At 37.6% G+C, this 23556-nt stretch overlaps 1 protein-coding gene across 6 annotated transcripts in view; it reads left to right on the top strand.

Moving 5' to 3' along the window:
• Positions 1 to 23556, top strand: part of adgrb3 (adhesion G protein-coupled receptor B3) — a 151403-nt gene that overhangs the window by 77427 nt on the left and 50420 nt on the right. For all 6 annotated transcript variants that reach the window (XM_026277708.1, XM_026277707.1, XM_026277706.1 and 3 more), the window contains 6 exons: positions 145 to 309; positions 1289 to 1390; positions 3287 to 3393; positions 4720 to 4914; positions 8090 to 8158; positions 12925 to 13033. In XM_026277708.1, the coding sequence (XP_026133493.1) occupies positions 145 to 309; positions 1289 to 1390; positions 3287 to 3393; positions 4720 to 4914; positions 8090 to 8158; positions 12925 to 13033 (747 nt within the window). The remainder of the gene's footprint in view (positions 1 to 144; positions 310 to 1288; positions 1391 to 3286; positions 3394 to 4719; positions 4915 to 8089; positions 8159 to 12924; positions 13034 to 23556) is intronic.

Raw genomic sequence — 23556 nt, 5'->3', positions numbered from 1 at the left:
AAAAGTTGTATTAATCTATTCTAAGAAGGTTGGAAGCTGTATTAAAGGTAAATGGTGGTAACTTCACTTCAACAAATAAATATTGCCCGTTTTCTACAGTAGGTGTTCACACTATTTTGTTCAACGCCTGTATCTGTCTTTCAGCTAACGGACAGTGGAACACTTGGGCTCCGTGGAGTGGGTGTTCTAAGTCCTGTGACGGTGGTTGGCAGCGGAGGGTGCGCATATGCCAGGGGCTGGCGGTCACGGGGCAGCCATGCGATGGGAGTGGGGAGGAGGTCCGCAGATGCAGCGAGCAGCGTTGCCCAGGTAACCTGCGAATAATTGAGCCCTAAGAGTCAATTATGTCAGAATGGGCAGAGAGGGGTGAATGAGAGACGGATGCAGGGATAATTATCTTTTCCGTTCAGAAATCCATGTCCAGTGTTTTTTTGCACTAAATCATTATTTGTTTGGGAAATAATGAACATATACCATAATTGTATTTTCCTGCGAGGAATGGTCAACACAATTTTCACCAGTAATGGATATTTAATGTCACATAAATGATGTCATGCTATTCTCATCTGTTAGAAGCAATTTCCATGGAAACAAAGCTTTATGTTCATGCATCTACATGCATTTTCATACATGCATAGGTTTGTCACAAGGACAGTTATAGAATCTCATAATGTTGACTGAATTAACCATTCCTGTAATCTCAAATGCTTTAAATTAGCGTTGCGGTCAAATAGATGGAACTAGGTCTTGACAAACATTTTTAAGTAAGGATTTCCAGAGATGTATGATTTTCAGTTTACAATATAATTTGTATGTTAAAAACAATCCAGTATCATTATCAGTAATCCAGTAATATAATATAATATAATATAATATAATATAATATAATATAATATAATATAATATAATATAATATAATATAATATAATATAATATAATATAATATAATATAATATTTTAAGATTTTGTATTGTTAATATTATTATTAATTCATAAATAGGCAATGTGAAATTAACATAACCTTGCACTATATTAACATTAAAAATTTTAATTGTATATGTGCATTAGAAATGCATTAGTATTTCCTTTTATTATATTGCAGCATTCATATGACCAAAAATGGTGTGGCAATTATATCTGGGCAACTACAGTACAATTGATTATATTCTGATCCATTTCCCCCATTCTCCATCAGCATCCTTTTTTTTTGTCATCTTTCTAATATCCTTTTAATAATAATAACGGTCTGCAAAAATTACAAATGTGTGTTTTTATTCCTGAACCATAGCTCCTTATGAAATCTGCCCTGAGGATTATGCTGTGTCCATGCTGTGGAGAAGAACTCCCTCTGGGGAACTGGCCTTCAACAGGTGTCCTCCCAATGCCACGGGTAAGAAAAGCCACCACAGTCAGCCGTTGAAGAGCACTCAGCCTAACAAAAAGACACAAAGAAGCAATAGAACTGCGTCACAGAAAAAGAACACAGCTTATGTTTTTTTGATCAGCTTTTCTTTTGCAGCACATTTATTTCAATGATGTTGAATTTATTCATAAATTCAGAAGGCTACTATGACAAATGTTTCTCACTAGTATATTCAGCACTGCTGTGACTGCCTTTAAATGGCGTATGCTGTGTGTACCTAGAGATTTTTGTCATTTGCATACCACTGAACCCTCCAGCGTTTTGTCAACATCTTTGCGAAGCTGCAGAGGAGACATAAAGCAATAAAATCCATCGGGTATATTCTACTTTGACACTCTAAAGGTGTCCCTTTTCTTTCGCGCTCTCTCCCTCTCTCCTTGGACTGGTCTGAGGTGTGAGCCTTACTGATTGTGGTCTGAAATTGGCAGAAGGTGCTGTACTGTTCTCTGTTGAGATCCTGTAACCTCCTGCTGTCTCCTGTTGTGAAGATGCTCTGCATCGCCACTACAGTGTCCTTGAAATGGCAGATGCTGGAAGAAATATAAAAAATGCGGGCAGCACAGACTCAGAGATAACAGCGAACAGTCCAGCATAACTAGAACTAGGCGAGCAGAGTCTGATGCAAATGCGTGCATAGATGGATTAATGTCTTTTGTGGATACATTTCATTATGTGGGTGGACTGCCACCATAGGCCCGAATGTACTTTTGAATTTATAAAATGTTTTATTTTGGTTTGATAACATTTAATTATTTCATTTATACATAAAAGACAAAGGGTGTCAACCCGTGGGTGGAATTAGTTAAATTTACATTTACATGTTTGTTTTCCATATAACTCACATTGAAATTTTGGGTCGTGCAAAAGCACTGGAGTGGGATCTGACGGCAGCAGCATGAAATGCTGGAGAAACTTCATTCATTATGAGGCAGGAATTCAATTAAACTCCAACAAAAACGAATGAAAGCAACAAGAATCAAACGTTTGGATGTAGAAGAATGATTGACGATAAAATGTACAGGATGAGATCTTTTCACTTTTGCCTTTTCCTATTTTGTGCGCAAAGGTGATTGGACGAGGTTTGTGTGATCTTTACATGTGTGTGTGAGATTCAATCTGGTCAGGCCCCTCTGTGGCAGCATGTGTTTTAATGCTGAGTTCTGAGTGCGTCCGCTTTGATCCGGCTCTGTGGGAGTTTTCTGTGATCTGTGGGTTGGATGTCCCTGCTTGGATGCCTCAGCTTGAGGGCAGACGGCTGGCTGCAGCTGTGTCTCAGGTGGGCTGAGTGTGTTTCGCTGCTGGCTGGGTTGCAGGCGGTGGAACCGTGTTAGAACGAGAGCTGATAAGACGTATGTGGTAGAGGGGTGCGGGCGGGTGTGATGAGGTTGTTCTAAAGGCAAGGAAACGTCTTTAATGGGAGACGATACTTGTAGGACACGCTCTGACGAATCGGAGGCGAGGAATTTTGTGCATTTGTTTATTCGCTCTCAAATGTGGGCGGCAGACTTGTAAGTATCTCAGGTTGCAGGGTTCGGTTCGCATTCGTCATACAAAATAGTCAAATTGGTGCATGACAGCTGGCTTCAGTTAACATTGTAATTCTGTGAGCGGGTATTATAACCAGTTGTTTAAAGCGCATAATTACAGTTTGGTTTGTTCGTATGCATATACGGCAGTGGCACATGTGAGGCACATGTGATCTGGCAACCGCCACATCTAGGTGATGATGAAGGCTTTTGCTTTCATCCTCTCCCTGAAAGATGTGTGGGCTGACAGGTGGAATGAAAAAGGAAAAAAGACTTACAAGAACAAATATAAACCTCCTCTCTGTATCTCTCTTTTCTCCCTCCTCCTTCTTTGCAGGCACCACTAGTCGACGCTGCTCACTGGATCACCGCGGGGTGGCCTATTGGGAGCAGCCCAGCTACGCTCGATGCATTGCAAATGAATACAGATACTTGCAGCAATCAGTAGGTGCAAAGTCAGCTTCCCGTGCTCTGCTTCTGTTTGTGACGTGCCATAAATTACCCCCGCAGTCGTCACGATCACCCAAACTATTTCCGCCCATTCCCTTCCCACCCGGCAACGCAGACCACCACACAGGTCTGCAAGATAAACTGCTATCATCGGAAAGGCAAATTAAACCGCTTGTATTGCAGGTTTTGAGACCCCGCTCTAATGGAGGACTCGCTCTAATTTCCTGTAAAATCTTGGAGATGGTTGTTCCAGCTTCACCGGAGCTTTTTCTGGGAACGCACCTGCTTGACATGAATGAATGATTTTCGTTCTTGTTTTCATCTTCCTCTTATTTGATTCTTTCTCAAATGCAATAAGTTGGGTTATTTCCAAGCTTTTGGGTGTGTCTCACACACACAAAAACACACACACACACATGCACATTTACGTAGCTATCTAAATGAGGACATTTAATAGACTTCTATTGTTTTTAAATACAGATAGTTATACTCTTTTTAACCTAAACCCACCCCTACCCCTAACCCTAGTTTATTTACTTTATTTTTATACCAGTTTTACAAATGAGGACGTCCCCAAATGGAGGTGTTTTGCGATTTTGTCAGGTTTTGTTAATTTTTGGGTTCAAATTTGTCCCCAAAATATGGTTAAGTAGGTACACACCAACACACACATGCAAAAGTATGGTGGGGACTTTCCATTGTCTCGTATTGGCTTTATACTGAGGTCATGATATTTTCTATCCTCTAGCTCGCACACCTTTTTGCCGTTAAAAAATTTAATTAAGGCATTATTTATTGTTTTTTATTAAGAGGTCTGCAATCAGGGTTTACTATCCTGATGGGGGCTTTTGTTCTTCACAGTGCAGGCAAAACCTGACCCGCACACACACACATTCTTCTGTCTACGCTCTTTAGCCTCTTTCTCGAGTCAGTGTGTATTACATCATGCCTGCATGACTTATGCATGTTTTTTCATCGCTCTATTGCTTAAAGGTGAAGTGTCATTTTTGATGCTCTTATTTCTGCTTAAAATTTAGGGCAAAACACTACTGCTCAAGTGTTTGAGGTTGGTACGATATTTTTATGTTTTTGAAAGGTGTTGAAGGCACTACTCTGTGGCGGGTTTATCTGCTCATACGACTAATATCAGACAGAACAGTGTTTGAGGAATAATAGAAGTTGCGTTTAATAATGCTTTGAGGAATTACACACTTCACCTTTAAAAACTCATGGTAGTTCTTTATATTACAACTTTGTGTTAGTGTTGCATTCTTTGAAGGGCACACAGAACCCAGTCTCTTTCCCTGTGTCTGTCTTTAGGTCCAGGGGCACCTTGCTAAAGGTCAGAGGAATCTGGCAGGAGATGGCATGTCGCAGGTTACGAAGGTCCTCCTGGACCTCACCCAAAGACGCAATTTCTATGCAGGTGACCTTCTCTCTTCAGTGGAGATTCTTCGAAACGTCACAGAAAACTTCAAAAGGGCCAGCTATGAACCCTCTTCTGATGACGTTCAGGTAAAAGAGAAAATAATTACATTTCTTGCTAACCTCAATGATTATATCCATCTTGTAAATGTTTTAAATTGTGTTCAATTTATCTTAGGTCTTGAATGTCAGTAATGCAGGTTGGAAGTGATACCACACAGCACATTCCTGCACTACAATTTTTTTTTTTTTTTTTTTTTTTTACTAACAGCAAATACTCTATATATATATATATATATATATATATATATATATATTTTATTTTTTTTCAAAATGCATTTTTTGAACTTTATATTCCCCAAAGTATGTATTATGGTTTCTAACACAATTTGTTTTAACTGTGGTAATAGTAAGAAATGTTTCTTTCACCGCAAATATATTATAATGTTTTTTGAAGTCAAATGTGACACTGATGACTGGATAATAGAAAATTCAGCTTTGGCATCAAATAAATTATTTCATATTATTTCTGTTTTTATTGTCTTTTTGATCAATTAAATTCAGCCTTGTTGAGCATAAGAGACTTCTTTCAAAATCAATACAAATCTTACAGACCCCAAATGTTTGAATGGTAAAATTAATTGGGAATATTTCATTATATGATTTTCAAGATAAATTGAAATTGGCTATTGCAAGCATTTAGAGCAACTGTATTTTTCTGTCTTTGCTGTCTTTGACATCACAACTCAGGATAGACGCTAGTGAAGGACTTGGGACTGTATGCAGTCTTATGGAGCCATCAGCTGATTAGAGCTGTCATGACATTATTTTCCACAAGAATGATTCGTCACATGGCTCTTAAATGCATATCTCCAGAACTGAATGCCTGTGAGCAAAGAAAGCAGCATGCCAGTCACGTGTTTCTGGGTGACATGCAAGTCAAGGAACTGCCGTTGAGATGAATGGGAGTACTGACAGGTCTCTCCAGACATTCCAGCCATTTGGGTGAAGTTAGCGAAATGGCGCTTAATCACTTACAGCACCTTCAAAATGGCAATGTCACTACTTGGGACCATGACTGATACATATTTTGGTGCTGTTGCCCCTCACAGAGAGCTTATGGGATTGTAACACCGTGTGCCAGCTGCTGATAGGAGATAGTAACTAAGTCTATATGATTCCATCTCAAAGCCTTGTCATAACCTTCCCAATGCCGAAACAAACCGATTTTTCTCATGACCTGTTTGTGAGAATCTGAGTATGTTTACGTAATATGGAGTGTAATGTGATTTTGTGCGTGTATGTGTGTGTGTGTCGGGTTGGTGTAGGAGGATTTATCTAGGCCCTGATGTGAACCGGTGTGGCCTCTCCTCCCCACGCATGTGTGCCGGGGTGGGTTGTGTGTTTTGGAACGTATTAATGCTGTGTTTAAGTGGACACATTACCACAAGAGGGAGCATAAGCATTCAAGTAGAAAAACAAGCGTGCCGGAGCCAAGACGCTGCCTCTCTCCTGCCTTCCATGGCACAGAGCAGCAAACAAAAAAAAAGACAGGCACATGTCCAGCTGGATATCTCATTCAGCCCAGTCACCGCAGCAAACATCAGCTCTCTTTCCAGTCTTGTAGAAGACAGCTCTCCCAAGCTCTTTCAAATTCTCTGTTCTTCCCCTTTAATTCTGTGCACATTTGAGTGATCAACCAATCCCTGAATTGAAAGCAGCAGGAAATCCCAGGTGCGTTTTAGAGCCGAGACCGTTGGACGTTTCCCATCATCTCACTGTAAATCAGTGCTGTGATCCTCGGTGTAATTCCCAGAGACACTGTTTGTTTAGACTTTTGAAATGTAGGGGAGATTCTTCATCATCGCCTTTTCAGGGAACACTGAGTAGGTTTTTTTTTACCCTCAGACAATCCAGATATGCACATTTCTAGTTAGCTTTTTCCAGGACTAGGTAAAATTCCAATTTTAAGTCAATTTACTATACTTAAGCAGTATAGACCATGCTATTTTTATGAATACAGTCACTGCAAAATTCTCAAAATACCACAACCTCAAGTACATTATTGCTTTTATAATGCTTCATAATATAAAAATTAAGGTCACAAATTGTGTTTTATTATGCAAATTCATTAAACATTACCCATCCGTTATGCTATGTACTCCTTGACAGTTCTGTGGGTGCTGTGCAGTGATTTATAAACATAACATTTTCTCCAATGTATTTTAAAGTTATTCTGAATGAATTCAGTCATTCATAACAGCTTATAACACATCTCAGAATTTGTTTTCAATGTTGTCATGATTAATTAAAGCCTTAGTTATCATGCAGTTTTAATACATTTATATTCCTTTAAAAGCACAGTTCTTTAAAACACATGGTCAACAACCACATCCATGTTTAATATAATGCATTATATTCTTTAAAGGAATAAATCAAAATGATCTATTATGTTCTTTTATAATTTTATTTCACTTTTCAAATTCAATATTAAGTTTTTTTTTTAATGAAAAGGGTTGCAATTTAATATATTCTTAACTTTAAAAAGCACACACACAAAAATTTTTTTAAAACACCATATTCATCTTTTATATGCATGTTTTAAAATGACTTATAATGGTTTAAATTCTTTAATGGCATAAACAAAGATAATGTATGTATATCAGATTTCTCTTGAAATGTATTCTTTTCAAACTGTATACATTATACAGTTGTGGTCAAAAGTGTACACTTTATCAGTATCAGAAAAATAATTATTTTACCAAAATAAGAGGGATCGAAATACATGCTATTTTTTTGGATTTAGTACTGACTTGAATAAGATATTTCACATAAAAGATGTTTACATATAGTCCAGTTGAGAAATTAATAGTTGAATTTATAAAAATTACCCAGTTCAGAGGTTTACATACAACTGATTCTTAATACTGTTATTTGGATGAGCCAGAGCTGTTTTTTTTTTTTTTTTTTGGAGCTCAAAACATATTTTTTAAAAATAAAAAAAAATAAAAAAAATAAATAAATAAAAAATAATAATAATATAATACAATCTTTTTCAGGTCAGTACTAAATAAAACATAACATGAATTTTGTATTATCCCTCTTATTTTTCAGATTTTTTTTTCAAATACTGCAAAGTATATGTAACCTTTTGACCACAACTGTGTATTATATAACTTTCAAAGCATATTGACTGAAATGAGATGTTACCAGCCTGTTCCTGTGACAGCCGCGTTTTACTAAGTGCAATTTCTTCTCTTTACAGAATTTTTTTCAGATCATCAGCAATCTCCTGGAAGAGGAGAACAGAGAGAAATGGGAAGACGCGCAACAGGTGGGTCTGAACATTGTGAACGGGTGCTTTTTGAATCTTTGGGGTCGAGATTGCTTTATTATAGTCACATCGCAGAGAGTATCTGGTGTTGTGTGTCACTCTGAGGCTGTATTTTGTGTGATGAGCCCTCGGCAAATCGATTGCCATCACTGGTGCAGATGCTTTAGGTAATTGTCAGGTCAAAGAGGCGCCTGTCTCCACAGGTAGGGCTGTGTCAAATCAAACCTTCTCTGCCAAATACTGACCTTCCCTGCTGTGTTTATTGGTGGAAGGACGTTTGCAATATCCACTGCAGCCACTTGGTGGCAGCAGCATATGTCCAGCCCTCATGCCCCCCCTCCCTCCATCAGCAGTCTTCTCTCACTCTCACTTCTCTCAGAGAGACAGTCTAAAAGCAGCCTGAGGGATTTGGACTTGAACAGGCTGAATGTTCTGCAGAAACTCTCCAACTGCATTATTATTGCATTGAACCAAATTGTGTGTCTTAAATGTTTCTTTCTTTCCTTTAAGCCTGAACTGGTAATGCCTCTTAAGCAGACGGTGGTAATGTTACTGTCTGTCAAACGTAAGCTGCTTTGGAGCTCCTTCGTCTAATGTTTATCACCCGATTTCTGGTAAAACGTGTCCTTGAGCGAATTGGGGTGCTGTGTGTCAACCGAATTAGCCCTTTACAAGAATTTACAGTAGAGAAGTGTCACAAGGCTTTTAAAGGAAAGTAATATGTTTTTCAGTCAGGAGTGTGTTCGGAGATCAGGTCACATAGCCGGTTGCTTGTTTTGCCAGAAGAGTTTTGCTTGGTTAAATCTATCCTCAGAACAGAGGGGATTCCCGTTTTCCATTCACATTCCTCCTCTGCTTTATCACAGATTGGATCTTCAAGCTCCTCAAATTCATTAAAGGACATCTGAGACGGTTCTCACCAGCTCTGTCAAATGATTGACCTTAGAAAGCCCTGACGTTTAAAGATCACCCAGGATTTGGTCTTCTCTGTCCGTCTTGTCTTCTTCAGCTTCATTAGTTACTTTAACTGATGCTGTTATTTGCTTTTAGATAGTAGTGGGATACATTTTATTTCATATCCTAATCCATAGGATAATAGTAAATTCGTAAACATGAAAAAACATGAAAACATGAAACATGAAAATAGTAAACATGAAAACTCAAACACTTTAAGCATTAAACATTTATTCTAAAATAGGGGAGCTGATTCACCAAACTGCCACACAGGGGATTTGAGAAGTGAAGGAGACAATGTCAGTGTGTGTATATATATATATATATATATATATATATATATATATATATATATATATATATATATATATAAACCTGCTGGTGTCTGTAATGTTCAGTGTTTCTTTAGAAAAACGAGGGATTTATACACGTTTTAATGATATATTTTGTAAAAATTTTCATTGTTTTTTTTTTTTTTCTCATCCATCCATTGCAAAGGAGTAATACTACATTATATTATATTATATTATATTATATTATATTATATTATATTATATTATATTATATTATATTATATTATATTATATTATATTATATAAAAATAAAATACAAATAAAAATGTAACAATAGAAGTTAGTTAAATATATGATAATAATAGCTTTTGTAATATACCGTATATTAAATAAAAAAATAAAATAAAATAAAAACATAATGTATTATAGTTATAATTTTATAGAGTATAATGGATACTAATCTGTAAAGTACAGAGTTACAATTTAGTGAGTTATATAAATAAACAAAATAAAATATTTATATTTATAAAAATAATTATATATTATATTATAAAAGCCATAACTATACATTTAATATAATACAAACATTTTAACACTGAGTTTTTTATATATATATATAAATATAGATATATTGGTAAAATTATTTTGTTGTGTTTCTGTTAGCAAAGACAGTTGCCTTGGTATTTTGGTGCAAATGTGCTACGTTCATACAGTACCTGTTAGCATATACTAGTTGGATATACTTATGGCTGAAATATAAATAGCAGAAGAGTACAACAGGGCAAGAAATATAAATATGACAGTAGAGAATATATATGACAGCACAAAATTTACTGTATTTGCATGTTACTCAGTGCAGAAACAGTGCTGGTTCATCTAATGGCCGTCAACCTCGGCCATTTCCCGCATTGCTGTCTTCCCTGCACACTTCAGCAGCCCAGCGCTGTTGCCATGGAGAGGGATGCTCTCTGCTGTCCCCCAGCAGTCTGACCGAGGGAGGATGGGCTGATCTGCCTGCGTGCCCTCAGCATCTCTCTCCCTGTCTGCAGCCTGTCTGATTGGCTTGGCCCAAGATCGGCCCCCATGCGAATGCAGAGCCTGACTCCTGCCAAGAGGATTATTAGATATGTGACTCCATCGCCCTGTTTCTGCACCTCACTAAGGGTGCTAATTATGAAATGTCACTCAGTGCTCTTTTTCTGTACCCATGTTTGTATTTATTTATCAGTATTTTTTACTTTTTCAGATTGGCGGCAATGTTTTTCTGTGCTCTGTTTGTTGTCACGAGGAAAGGGGGTTCAGATGCTAATGAGATGAGAGAAATAGGAAGCACTTTGTCATATGGCATGTAAATCCATACTGTAAATCTGCTGTGTAAAAGAGTTAAGACAACTTGGCATGTGAAAGTCTTGATTAAACTACTATATCAAAATTAAGCAGTGTTATTTTATTATTATTTATAATGTATTATAGTGTTTTTTTCTTTTACATATCTAGTTAGCTTTTATATTTTATATTTTCAAATTCATAATTTTTTAGTAATTGTTTGTTTTATTTTATTATTATTATTAGTTTTTGCTTTTTTTCACGTTTAGTAATTTTAGTACTTCAGCTTAAACAATTTATCTCATTTAGATGCCTAGGCAACATTTCTAATTTATTTTATTTTACTATTTTTAGATTACTATTTTAATTAATAAAAATATTTAAATAATTTTAGTTTGTTAACAACACTGACAAAGATCAATATACAACAAGGTTACAATACAACCTTGCAGTAAGGATTCATTTAATACCATATTTCATACTTTTAATCTTATCACCATTTAGTAATACATTTTTAAAAATATTAAAAGTTATATTAAAGTATAGTAATTGTATTAAAATATGTGCATTATTTCATGCATTGTAAGCTAACATTTTACATACATTACATTACATTTTACTAACAAAGGTTAAATGCTGTAAAATCTATCTTATATATCTTCCATCCATTCAGCTATCCATATAGTGTGTTCTATCATTCTGTTCTGTTGTTTTATTAATGTTTGTTCAAGTTTGTTCTATCATTCATACAGTTTTTTCTTTGTCTGTCATTCGTTGTATCATTTTATTCATCTTTTAGCTATAACCATTCAAACCTTCCAATTTGACCCCAAAAGTTTTCTTTAGTTTCTTGTAATTACAGTTTTTCTCAATTGCTTTGGCACATTTTTTGAAACAGTCTTAACATTTTCTAAACTGTGAGTGCAAATGTCACAACTGTTTGCAGGAACTTCAAAACTTTATAGCATGTCTGCAAAATGTAGTTATTCACCCAAAACATTTAATTCATGCTTCAAAACCTAGTTATTGTGTCAATAATTTGGCCAAGGCCACCAAAATCTAAAGTATTTTTGTCATTGTGTGACCCACACTGGTCAAAATGTTTAGTTGTTTTTTCACCACCACAGTCAACCATGAAAATTAAGGGTTTAAACAAAAATCTCATATTTTTTGAGAAAATTCAATAGCATGTAGAAAAAAGTCTATGAACATTTGTATTTTTACAGTGTTTATTTTTGTACTTCATGTGTATATACACAATACAAGTGTATTTACTGTACATGTAAAGTAACGGACAAGAATAACAAAATTTCACTTTACATTTCATATTTGTGTATTACCACAAATACACAAACAACAAATAACATTCATTGGAAAGAAAACTCTGAATCTTCTATTTCCACCTCTTCCTCGATTATTTCTTCCTCTACCACCAACGCGTATTCTTACAAGCCTTCCAATTGCTCTTCCACGAGCATGTTGCTGCAGTGCAGGTTCTCAAAAACTTCTACAGCAGTGATTGTGCTGTGGGCAATCTACATATATATATATATATATATATATATATATATATATATATATATATATATACTCCCAAAGTTGATTGGTTACGTAAATGGTTAAATGGTTGATTCATATTAGAGGTAATTTGCAATTAGATTGCGAATGCAATTAGAGGTCATGTGCCAATTTAGCAGACATTACAAATAATGTCAATGTCAGATATATTTTAGAATATACATTCATGTATACTAATTATGATAACTGAATAGCTCGTTTTGAATGTGATGGCTTACACAATAAAACATGCCTGAGAAGTTCTGAAGTGTTTGACAGTGTAAGTGAGAATCGAGTCATCAGTTTTGATCAACAAGCCATATGCAATTATTAGTTGTCCAAACTGCAGACAGTTGTATGTACTCTTTGCACACATGTGCCAAAGCATTTGCAAGTTGCTCAAATCAATAAGAAATTCCAATCTGATGTGAAAAAGAAGCGAATTGTTCAGAGATCTGAACTTAATGTTTTGGGAAATAAAAAATCATTTGAGAACTGAGCCAAAGCAATTGAGAAAAACTGTAAATATGAATATGAATCATCTAAAATCCCTCAGATTTGTAATTGTGTTTGATATGCATTTGCGGGTAAGAGTAACATTTCTCTCCTTTGTGCCCTATGTTTCTTTTTCCCCAGATTTACCCGGGGTCTGTGGAGCTCATGCAGGTCATTGAAGAGTTCATCCATATCGTCGGGCTGGGAATGAAGGACTTCCACAATGCCTACCTGTTGACTGGAAATCTGGGTAACAGAGCCGCAGAAACCTTCCCACAAGCCACTCATCTTGCTGACTCTTCAGTCAGTTCTGTGTGTCGTCAGTAATTGAGGATAAATGGTGCATGGAGGGGGGCAAACAATTGCTAGTCGATAATGTTAATTAAAATCAAGCCCTTTCCACTTAATGTGTTAAATTCTAATGCAAACAGCCTCATCTTATTTAAGCTCGGAAAAGAGGAGACTGTGTTAGGGTTTTGTTATATCTATTGCAGCGTGCTTTGATTCTCATTTTCAAAAACAAAATCATTTGGCCTCTTACCTAATTGCTTTTTTATTTCCGTTTCTAAAGTAAAGGTTTTAAACATCCATTTTCCCATAAATATCCCATGTCACAGAAAGAATCCAGTGCTAAATGTCAAATTCTGATTTCCTTTCCAGTCATTTGAACTAAATCAAAGTTAAATAGCTAAAAAGTTCCCTTTGCTTCCAGTGATGAAGCACATTTGCTTAGTTTTTGTAATCCGAGCACACAGAACGTTGACCCATGAAATTGCAATCTGCATGAATTGCAGAGCTCAACAAATATGAAATGAATGGATAAAGAATGACCTTCCTATATGTCAGCAGAGTCTATAATGTTTGGAATGGTGCTTACACCCAACTATCATTAAAAAGGTAATTCTACTGAAGGGCACCTTTGATATCTTTTTTAATGTTAACTTATTTTATGTGTCTTGCCATAAAGCATTGACAGGATTGTGCTGTCATTATATTATGTACAGTACAATGAAGTATCAAGACATTTAAAGCTTTCTTAGTATGGGCAAAAAATCATTGAAAATTATGCATTGCATTATCAGATTTTGTATAAAGTTTTCTTGGCACTTTTCATGAATACAGTACACTTTCATGACTTTCTAAAAAGCAGTTTAAGTATTAAATTTAATGACCTTGACCTTCTTGGTTGTATCCAAAAAGCTAAGAACCTTCTGAAATTTTTAAAGTTCAAACACTTTCATTGGCCATATTAATAAAATCGTTTTAGGCCCTATTTTTTGTCCCATTATGGAAGTGTAATTTAAATTAATTTAAATGCTGGCTGTCAAATTTATGTAAGGAAAACCACATAAAATGTTCGCATAACAGATATTTAGATTTTTTCCAGGCAAGAATGAATCTTCATATGAAAGTTATCTTTCATATTAAAACTGATGAAAATACACAACATAGTAAGTTGGTTCACATATGACAGCCTCTGAACTAGGTCAATACTAATCTTATATACAGGCACTGGACTAAAAATACATTCATCGCTCCCAAGATGAATTCAACAGGTCATCTTGTTAATGGTATAAATTAATTACACCAATAAAATAAAATTTCATCAAGAACATGAACAGCAATATCACATTAGAACACAGAAATTCCAAAATGACATTTCCCTTACATTCAACTTCCGAAAGTGCATTCATCTTTGCCATGTAACAATCATTTAGTTGACTAGTGCTTTGTGCTGTACTAGCAGAAACATAAATTGCATTAATAAAAACACTCACACAGACAAGCTATGCAATATTGCGTTCATAATCGAATGTTATTCATCTAAAGAATTTTCAGTAGGTACGTTTACATGGACACTTTTGGCTTCCATCGGAATTCATTCATTCTGATTGACGAATCCGGTTTACATGAACGCTGAATAATGGAATCGGGTTGATATGGGCTTTTATATGTTACAAGCCTCTGGTCGGATTTATTCTTTTGACATACGCACACTGCATGGATATGTAGAGCATTGGTCTCAAACTCAATTCCTCAAGAGGGCCACAGCTCTGCACAGTTTTGCTCCAACCCTAATCAAACACACCTGATCCAGCTAATCAAGGTCTTCAGGATTATACTACAAACTTCCAAGCAGGTGTGATTTGGAACTGGTTGGAGCTAAACTCTGCAGAGATGTGGCCCTCCAGCAATTGAGTTTGAGACCACTGATGTAGAGTTTCCCGGCTTTTGTCGCATACTGTTTTAAAAAGCACAGGTGCTATTCATCTATTGGGTTCTAATTAGGTGACGACCAGCACATTAACTGTTGTGCAGTACTACCTACATGATAAAACAGTAAAACGCCCCTTTCTGCACCCAAACAACTTAAACAGTCTTAAACAATGACTGGTGGGATGTTGTCCTGCTCCACTTCACAGACGTTCACAGAGTGAAAAGGGGAGTTTTATGATGATTAAACACTCATTTATGACACTTTATTCACCAGGAAGAACAGCTCATTCCGCTCGTCATACGTCTATTTTTACGTCACTGCACATGCGCAGTACTTTCCAGTTGTGGTTTTCAATCCGATCAAGTGCTTACATGTCCTCTCGGTCAGATAAAAAAAAAGGAATAAACAATCCGATCTAAATTTTTGTTAGATCTGGCCAATTCAATCCGATTGACCTGTTTACATGTGACTTTTAATTCTAATTCTAGTCCTATTAAGATTGCAATAGTAGGGTCCATGTAAACGCAGCTAGTGATCTATGGCTCTGTGTAGTAAATGTCGCTCCATCTAAAAGCATGTGATGGAGATTTACCGGTATTATTAATCAAAGAACTGGCTTTACTGACGAGATGCGGATGACAATCACATGGGATTTATCGTGCAGCCCATGTTTGTCGATCAAAAAGTACAAAGTAGATGAGTAAAACTAAGAAGCAGAGTGTACTATCTAGAGTGGGTGGGATAGTGGGCTGTGATTGGTTGTTACAGTTTACAGTGCATTAAATGTTGTGCTGTGATTGGTTGAGAGGATATATCACATTCTGCAAAAAAAGGGACACTGGCGTTTGTCGTGGTTTTGAAAAAAAGAGAGAAAACATGACCTAATAACTCTGCGAATACCAACACTTTACCAACAAGAAACAATACTGATTTTGGCAGAAACTCAATAATAAGAAAAAAAAGTGTTTATTGCATTTTGGAACCAAACTCTTCATATAACCACACACACATCTCAAGGCTCCATTACTTAAAGATTTAGAGGTGATATTGAGACAGAACCTTTTTGTATTAAAAGCTTCTGTAGAACATAGTAAAGAATTCGGAATCCAAGTTAAACACATTTGCCTTTGTAATGGTGTGTGTTTGGAGTAATTAAGGGCCAGATTTACTAAACAAGGCAATTCCATAAAAGTGCCGATGGGAGTGGAAAGTTCTGTGGGTGATCTTCTGACAATGTGCAAATTAAAGACAGCAGACACAATATCTAATTTCCATAATGACCAACGCAATCTTCCAAGAGTAGTGCTAATTAGCATAAGGATATATTTGGATAATGTTTTCCTCTGGAATTCCAAATATATTAATATGAGTGGAATAAATTATCTCCCTTCTACCATGCTCTATTCTCTGCGGGCTTCCTCCTGGCAGCAACGATCACAGCCATGTCAAGCGCAAAATGGGTTAAGACATGCTTTTATGGGGGTGGTGAATAATGGCGCAAATACCAGTAAATAGACTACTGCAAAACTTAGTAAATCATGTTGCATGATTCATTTAAATATGAAGAGATTGATTTCAAAATGCAATAAATCAATTTTGATTAATTTGAGTAAAAATTAGTTTTCTTTACCAAGAAAGTGGGTAGATGAAAACCACTATTTTCTGTTTCAAACTTTCACATAGCATCTTAAGGTTATAATAACATTACAAATTCAAATACAGAAAGCTTTCATAATCGAATGCGATTCATCTAATGAACACGATATTGTGTTTCTTGTCAGTGATATATGCCTCAGAGTATTAAATGCCGCTCCAAATTAAAGCATGTTATGGAGATTTATCAGTAATATATATCACAGAACCGGCTTTACTGACAAGATGCGGACGACAATCACATGCGATTTATCGTGCAGCCCTTTTTTGTTGATCACCAAAGTGCAAAGTAGATGAGGAAAACTAGGATGCTAGGTCTATTTAAATCACCGCCATTACTGTCTAGAGTGTGTGGAATTAAGGTGATTGGTTGAGCGAATATAGCGCATTTTGCAAAAAAGGGAGACTGGCGTTTGTCGATGTTTGGAAAAAAAGGGAGAAAACATGACCTAATAACTCGGCGAATACTACATTTGGTGTACAATACAAAACTGAATTTTCAATACCAACCAGATTTCATATTGATTTTGTGAAAACTTTTTTTTGTAAAAAAAAAGGTGTTTATTGCGTTTTGGAACAAACTCTTCATATTCTCTTTCCATACATTTTGTGTCTGAAAGGGACACTCCTGCAAATACATATGCAATAAGATTAGCCTTAAATATGACTGTATCCCTGCCTTTTCATTTCTAATTTTTCACTGTGTGTCTTTAGTAAATCCTGACAGTCATTTTTTAATGACAAAAGAGGGTTTGCTCTGGTGCAAGCTCTTAATAAGTCTGGCAATATGGCATAAAATATTTGTGCATTTTTCTGTTTTTTTTTAAAGTAGTCTTTTATGCTCACCAAATCGCCATTTATTTATTTATTTATATTTGAATACAGCTTCATTTTTTTTATGCAATAAAACAATAATATTGTGAACTATCATTACAATTACAATCTTGTAATACTGTTTTTGATTCAATCAATTATAGGCTAAATGACAAAAATATAAAGTAAATCCGGTAACACTTTTGTATAGGGATTAATACTCTCTATAACTAGTTGCTTGTTAGCATGTCTATTATTAACATATTGGTAGTTATAAAACACATATTATGCATGACCATATTATACATCCCTATACGCAATACCTAAACCTTAGTAGTATATTGCCTAATACCTAAAATTAGTAGTATATTGAGGCAAAAGTCCATAGTTTAGATAGTTATAGATTACATTTTACATTTAATCATTTAGCAGACGCTTTTATCCAAAGCGACTTACAAATGAGAACAATAGAAGCAGTCAGGTCAACAAGAGAACAACAACAGTATACAAGTGCCATGACAAGTCTCAGTTAGTCTAGTATAGAACGCATAGCCAGGATTATTATTATTATTTTTTTTTTTTTTTTTTTTTTTTTTAATTAAATGAACAAAGACAAGAAAAGGAAAAGTACTGGTGTTAGTAGGTTAAGTGCAGGCGAAAAAGATGAGTCTTTAGACGTTTCTTGAAAATTAGTAAAGACTCAGCTGTACGAATTGGGATTGGGAGGTCATTCCACCAGCTGGGCACAGTCCAGGAAAAGGTCCGTGAGAGTGATTTTGAATTTCTTTGGGATGGCACCACAAGGCGTTGTTCACTTGCAGAGCGCAAACTTCTGGAGGGCACATAGGATTTAACCAGTGAGTTTAGGTAAGTTGGTGCCATGCCAGTGGTCGTCTTGTAGGCAAGCATCAGTACCTTGAATTTGATGCGAGCGGCTACTGGTAGCCAGTGTAACCTGATGAGGAGAGGAGTAACATGAGCTTTTTTTGGCTCATTGAAGACAACCCTCGCTGCTGCATTCTGGATCATTTGCAGAGGCTTGACAGTACATGCAGGAAGGCCCGCCAGGAGAGCATTACAATAGTCCAGTCTGGAGAGAACAAGAGCTTGGACAAGAAGTTGGGTTGCTTGCTCTGACAGGAAGGGTCTAATCTTCCTAATGTTGTATAAGGCAAACCTGCAGGACCGGGTCGTTGTAGCAATGTGGTCAGTGAAGCTTAATTGATGATCCATCACAACACCTAGGTTTCTGGCTGTCTTCGAAGGAGTTATGGTTGACGAGCCCAGCTGTATAGAGAAGTTGTGATGAATCAATGGGTTAGCTGGAATCACCAGGAGTTCAGTCTTTGTAAGGTTAAGCTGAAGGTGATGGTCATTCATCCAGCTAGAAATGTCACTCAGACAGGCTGAAATGCGAGCAGCTACCGTCGGGTCATCTGGCTGGAATGAGAAGTAGAGTTGGGTGTCATCAGCATAGCAGTGATAAGAAAAGCCATGCTTCTGAATGACAGATCCTAATGATGTCATGTAGATGGAGAAGAGAAGTGGTCCAAGTACTGAGCCTTGAGGAACCCCAGTAGCAAGGTGGTGTGACTTTGAAACATCACCCCTCCAAGACACACTGAAGGATCTGTCAGAGAGGTAGGACTTAACCCACAGGAGAGCAGTTCCAGAGATGCCCATCTTTCTGAGGGTGGACAAGAGAATCTGGTGATTAACAGTGTCAAAAGCAGCAGACAGGTCCAGCAAGATGAGTACCGAGGATTTTGAAGCTGCTCTTGCTAGTCGCAGGGCTTCAGTAACCGAGAGCAGAGCAGTCTCAGTTGAGTGGCCACTTTTGAAGCCAGATTGGTTGCTGTCCAGGAGGTTGTTCTGTCCAAGGAACATAGAAAGCTGGTTGAACACAGCTCGCTCAAGTGTCTTTGCAATGAATGGAAGAAGGGATACCGGTCTGTAGTTTTCAAGAAGCGCTGGATTTAGAGATGGTTTCTTGAGCAGTGGGCTTACCCGAGCCTGCTTGAATGCTAAGGGAAATGTTCCAGAGTGAAGAGAGGAGTTGATAATGTGAGTAAGTGAAGGTATGACTGAAGAAGAGATCGCCTGAAGGAGGTGAGTGGGGATTGGATCAAGTGGACAAGTAGTAGGATGATTGGACAGGAGAATTTTGGAGACGTCCATCTCTGAGAGTGGGGAGAAGGAGGATAAAGAGTGTGCATCCGTCATTGTGAAGTTGTCCTCGGTCTGCGGTGTGGAGAATTGGTCACTGATGGATCTTGTCTTATTTGTGAAGAAAGCTGCAAAGTCGTCCGCTGTAAGAGTCGATGGAGGAGGCGGAGGCGGCGGATTAAGAAGAGAAGAGAAAGTCTTGAAGAGTGTCCGAGCATCACTGCAGCTGTTAATTTTGTTGTGGTAGTAGGATGTTTTAGCTGTGAAGACATTTGCAGAGAAGGAAGAGAGGAGAGATTGATACACACTGAGGTCCGTAGAGTTTTTTGATTTCTGCCATTTCCTCTCTGCAGCCCTTAGTTTAGAGCGATGTTCACGGAGAACCTCGGACAGCCAGGGGGCAGATGGGGCACTGCGTGCTGGTCTAGACAACAGTGGGCAAAAGTTGTCCAAGCAAGATGTTAAAGTGGAGCAAAGAGTGTCCGTAGCACTGTTCGTGTCCAGAGCAGAAAACTGAGAGAGTGGTGGAAGAGAGGATGAAACCACAGCAGATAGGCGAGAAGGAGAGAGTGAGCGTAGGTTCCGTCGAAAGGTGACCTGCGTTGGAGTGTGTGCCACTTCAGGAGTAAGTGCTAGGTTAGCAGTAATGAGGAAGTGATCAGAGGTGTGCAGTGGAGCAACTGAAGAGGTGTCCACAGAGCAACAGCGTGTGTAGATGAGGTCCAGTTGGTTGCCCGATTTGTGAGTTGCTGTAGTAGACATTAGCTTGAGATCAAATGAGGTGAGCAGAGTTTTGAAGTCAGCAGCCTGGGGTTTATCTAGGTGGATGTTGAAGTCACCAAGCAGTACCAGAGGAGTACCATCCTCAGGAAAGTTTGATAGCAGCACATCCAACTCCTCCAAGAAGTTTCCCAGTTGACCTGGGGGACGATAAATGACCACAAAGTGGATTTAACAGGGTGGGTTACAGTAATGGCATGTGATTCAAATGAACCAGTACCTGTAGGTGATGGCTGAAGATCAAATTTCCATTCTTTGGATATAAGGAGACCCGTACCTCCACCCCTCCCAGTGGTGCGAGGAGTGTGGGAACAAGTGAAATTAGTGGAGAGGGCTGCAGGGGTGGCAGTATCTTCAGGTTTGATCCAAGTCTCTGTCAGTGCCATGAGGTTGAGACCGGAATGAGTAGCAATAGAAGAAATGAAGTCTGCTTTGTTAACTGCAGACTGGCAGTTCCAGAGACCAACTGGAATAGAGAGCATAGTAGTAGAGGTCAGAGGGACATGGCGTAAGTTTGTCAGACAGGCCTTCCTGCGACATACATAGCGTGCTCTCCGAGTGTTAGTAGTGATAGTAGAGATCTGAAAGCACATAGTGACTACAAGTGTAAGATATATTTGAGAGGCTATACAAAAAGTAAAGAAAGAGAAAAGCAATACTCAAGTGCCCTGTCGGTGTCCTCACTCGGTGGAGTCGCGCAGGTAGAGTCGATTGTCTTTACACTCGTCGGTCTTCACACGAGGAGGGATCACACGAGGGTTGCCGCGACCGCTGCCGCGGTGAAACCTAGTGCTTTGTATTAGCCTGATTACCTGTGATTGAAGTCAGCTGGACACGCCTCGCTATTTAGCAGATCGAAACCAGGCAGTCCCGCGATAGGCAAATGCAAAACCAAGCGCCACTTTCAGCACGTATTAACCAGGGTAAGACACACAATTTAAACCCTAAAACTTTCCTAGCAATGATGATCACACACTAGTCTGATGAGAAAACAAGACAAAACACTCACAAGCTGCTGTCCTTCTATGTTGCTCGACTGTTTCTTCTGACAAGTGTTTTACAAACAGCTAATTAAAGTACTTTCACTGGCTTTGGCCACGCCTCACTATTTAGCAGATCGAAACCAGGCAGTCCCGCGATAGGCAAACGCTAAACCAAGCACCACTTTCAGCACGTATTTAACCAGGGTAAGACACACACACAATTTAAACCAAAAACTTTCTTAGCAATGATGATCACACACTAGTCTGATGAGAAAACAAGACAAAACACTCACAAGCTGCTGTCCTTCTATGTTGCTCGACTGTTTCTTCAGATAGTTTGTGAATGGCAGGACATAGACTTTCAAATAAAGTGTGACCATAAATCCTCATTTTGACATAAAAAAAAAAAAAAAACTTTTTCAGCTTTTTCAATTTCCTTATCAGTGAAATTAAACAACCATCTTAGCCAGCGTATGCTTTCTTTGATTAAAAGAACAAAGCGGTACTGCCCTGTACTAGCCAAGTGAAAATCACCTGTCATAGTAAGATATTGCAGCATCATTTCTATCTAAATTTATTGCACATTCTTGACACCACAATAAATACCTTCTGTCAACGTGACACATTGTTGTGTCGGCTTTTAGCCAAATAACCTTGATTGCAGTGGCTCCCTTTTCCGTGGCATGTCTGCTCGTAGAATAAACAATGACTCCGTCTTACTTGCAGCTCTTTAAAGCTAAAATTTTATTTTTTAAATGTGTTTAATGGACATTGATTTGTGTGCATTGATTGCTTAGATAAGTTGAGAGACCCTGATGTCTACTCCAATAAATAGTCTAACCTTCACATTTAGCCGAGATTGCACCGAAATTTTTGACGTGCCAGAAATGGCCTGTTATTCCTCGGTAGGATCCAGTCATTAAGCTCATTAGTTACAGGTGGGCGCAGGTGCCGATGCCTCCTGGCTGGGTTCCCTGAGGACCGTTACTCACAGCGGCATTTCAAAAAACAGCTCTGAGCACATCCCAACTAAAAAGATCTCACAGCAGAGTGAAACATACTGAATAAATCACTGTTGCACGAGATGTTTAGAACTTGTGTAAGAGAAGCCCTGTTTCTTCAACTGTTCTTCAACTTTTTTGATGTGCATACTCTTCTGCTTTTCTAAAATTGATTGTTCATTTTGCTTTTGGTAATTTTAGTTTGGAATGCAGTACTACTGTTTTATTTATTTATTTATTTTTTAATCAGATATTAGTTAACAACAATATAGATTTCAAACAGAAATTTCAGAATGTATGTTAATACTTTGCTTTCTATTTTACTCCTCTTCAAAACCAATTTGGCTGCTTGAGCTTAAAGGAACACTCCACTTTTTTTGAAAATAGGTTCATTTTCCAACGCCCCTAGAGAACAACAGTTGATATTACCATTTTCTAATCCATTCATCTGATCTCCGGGTCTGGCAGTAGCACTTTTAGCTTAGTTTAGCATAGATCATTGAATCTGATCGATTTTTTTGAATCCGATTTTTGCTAAATTGTAGATATTTTACAAGTTGTAAAATTTGATTACATTTGTACGAATGACCTGCACCTAACCCCGCCCCTAAACCTACAGTTTAGGAAAATTTGAATACTTTTCTCAAAGATCAATCAAAAAAAAGATTTACAAAACAGAAATGTTCAATATCTCCAAAGCAGGTTTAATTATGCTGTCAATACTTGGTTTGGGCTCTTTTGCACAAATTACTGCTTCAATGTGGCATGGCATGAAGGCAATCAGCCTGTGGAGCTGCTGAGGCGTCACTGAAGCTCAGGTTGCTTTGATCGCGACCTTCAGCTCCTCTGTATTGTTTGTCAGATGTTACTTATCTTCCTCTTCACAATACCCCATAGATTCAGGTCAGGTGAGTTGGCTGGCCAATCAATCACAGTAATATCATAGTTATCAAACCACTTGGAAGTGATTTTGGCACTGTGGGCAGGTGCCAATGTCCTGATGCAAAATGAAATCAGCATCTCCATAAAGCTTTTCAGCAGATGGAAGCATAAAGTGCTCCAAAATCTTCTGGTAAAATTGCTGCATTGACTTTGGACAAATGGACCAACACCAGCAGATGTCATGGCTCCACCAATCACTGTCTTCGGAAACTTCACC

This window comes from Carassius auratus, chromosome 13 (genome assembly GCF_003368295.1).
Source record: "Carassius auratus strain Wakin chromosome 13, ASM336829v1, whole genome shotgun sequence".
Taxonomy (NCBI): Eukaryota; Metazoa; Chordata; class Actinopteri; order Cypriniformes; family Cyprinidae; genus Carassius; species Carassius auratus.
The sequence above is the reverse complement of the archived record's forward strand: the minus strand, read 5'-3'. Positions and strand labels throughout refer to the sequence as shown.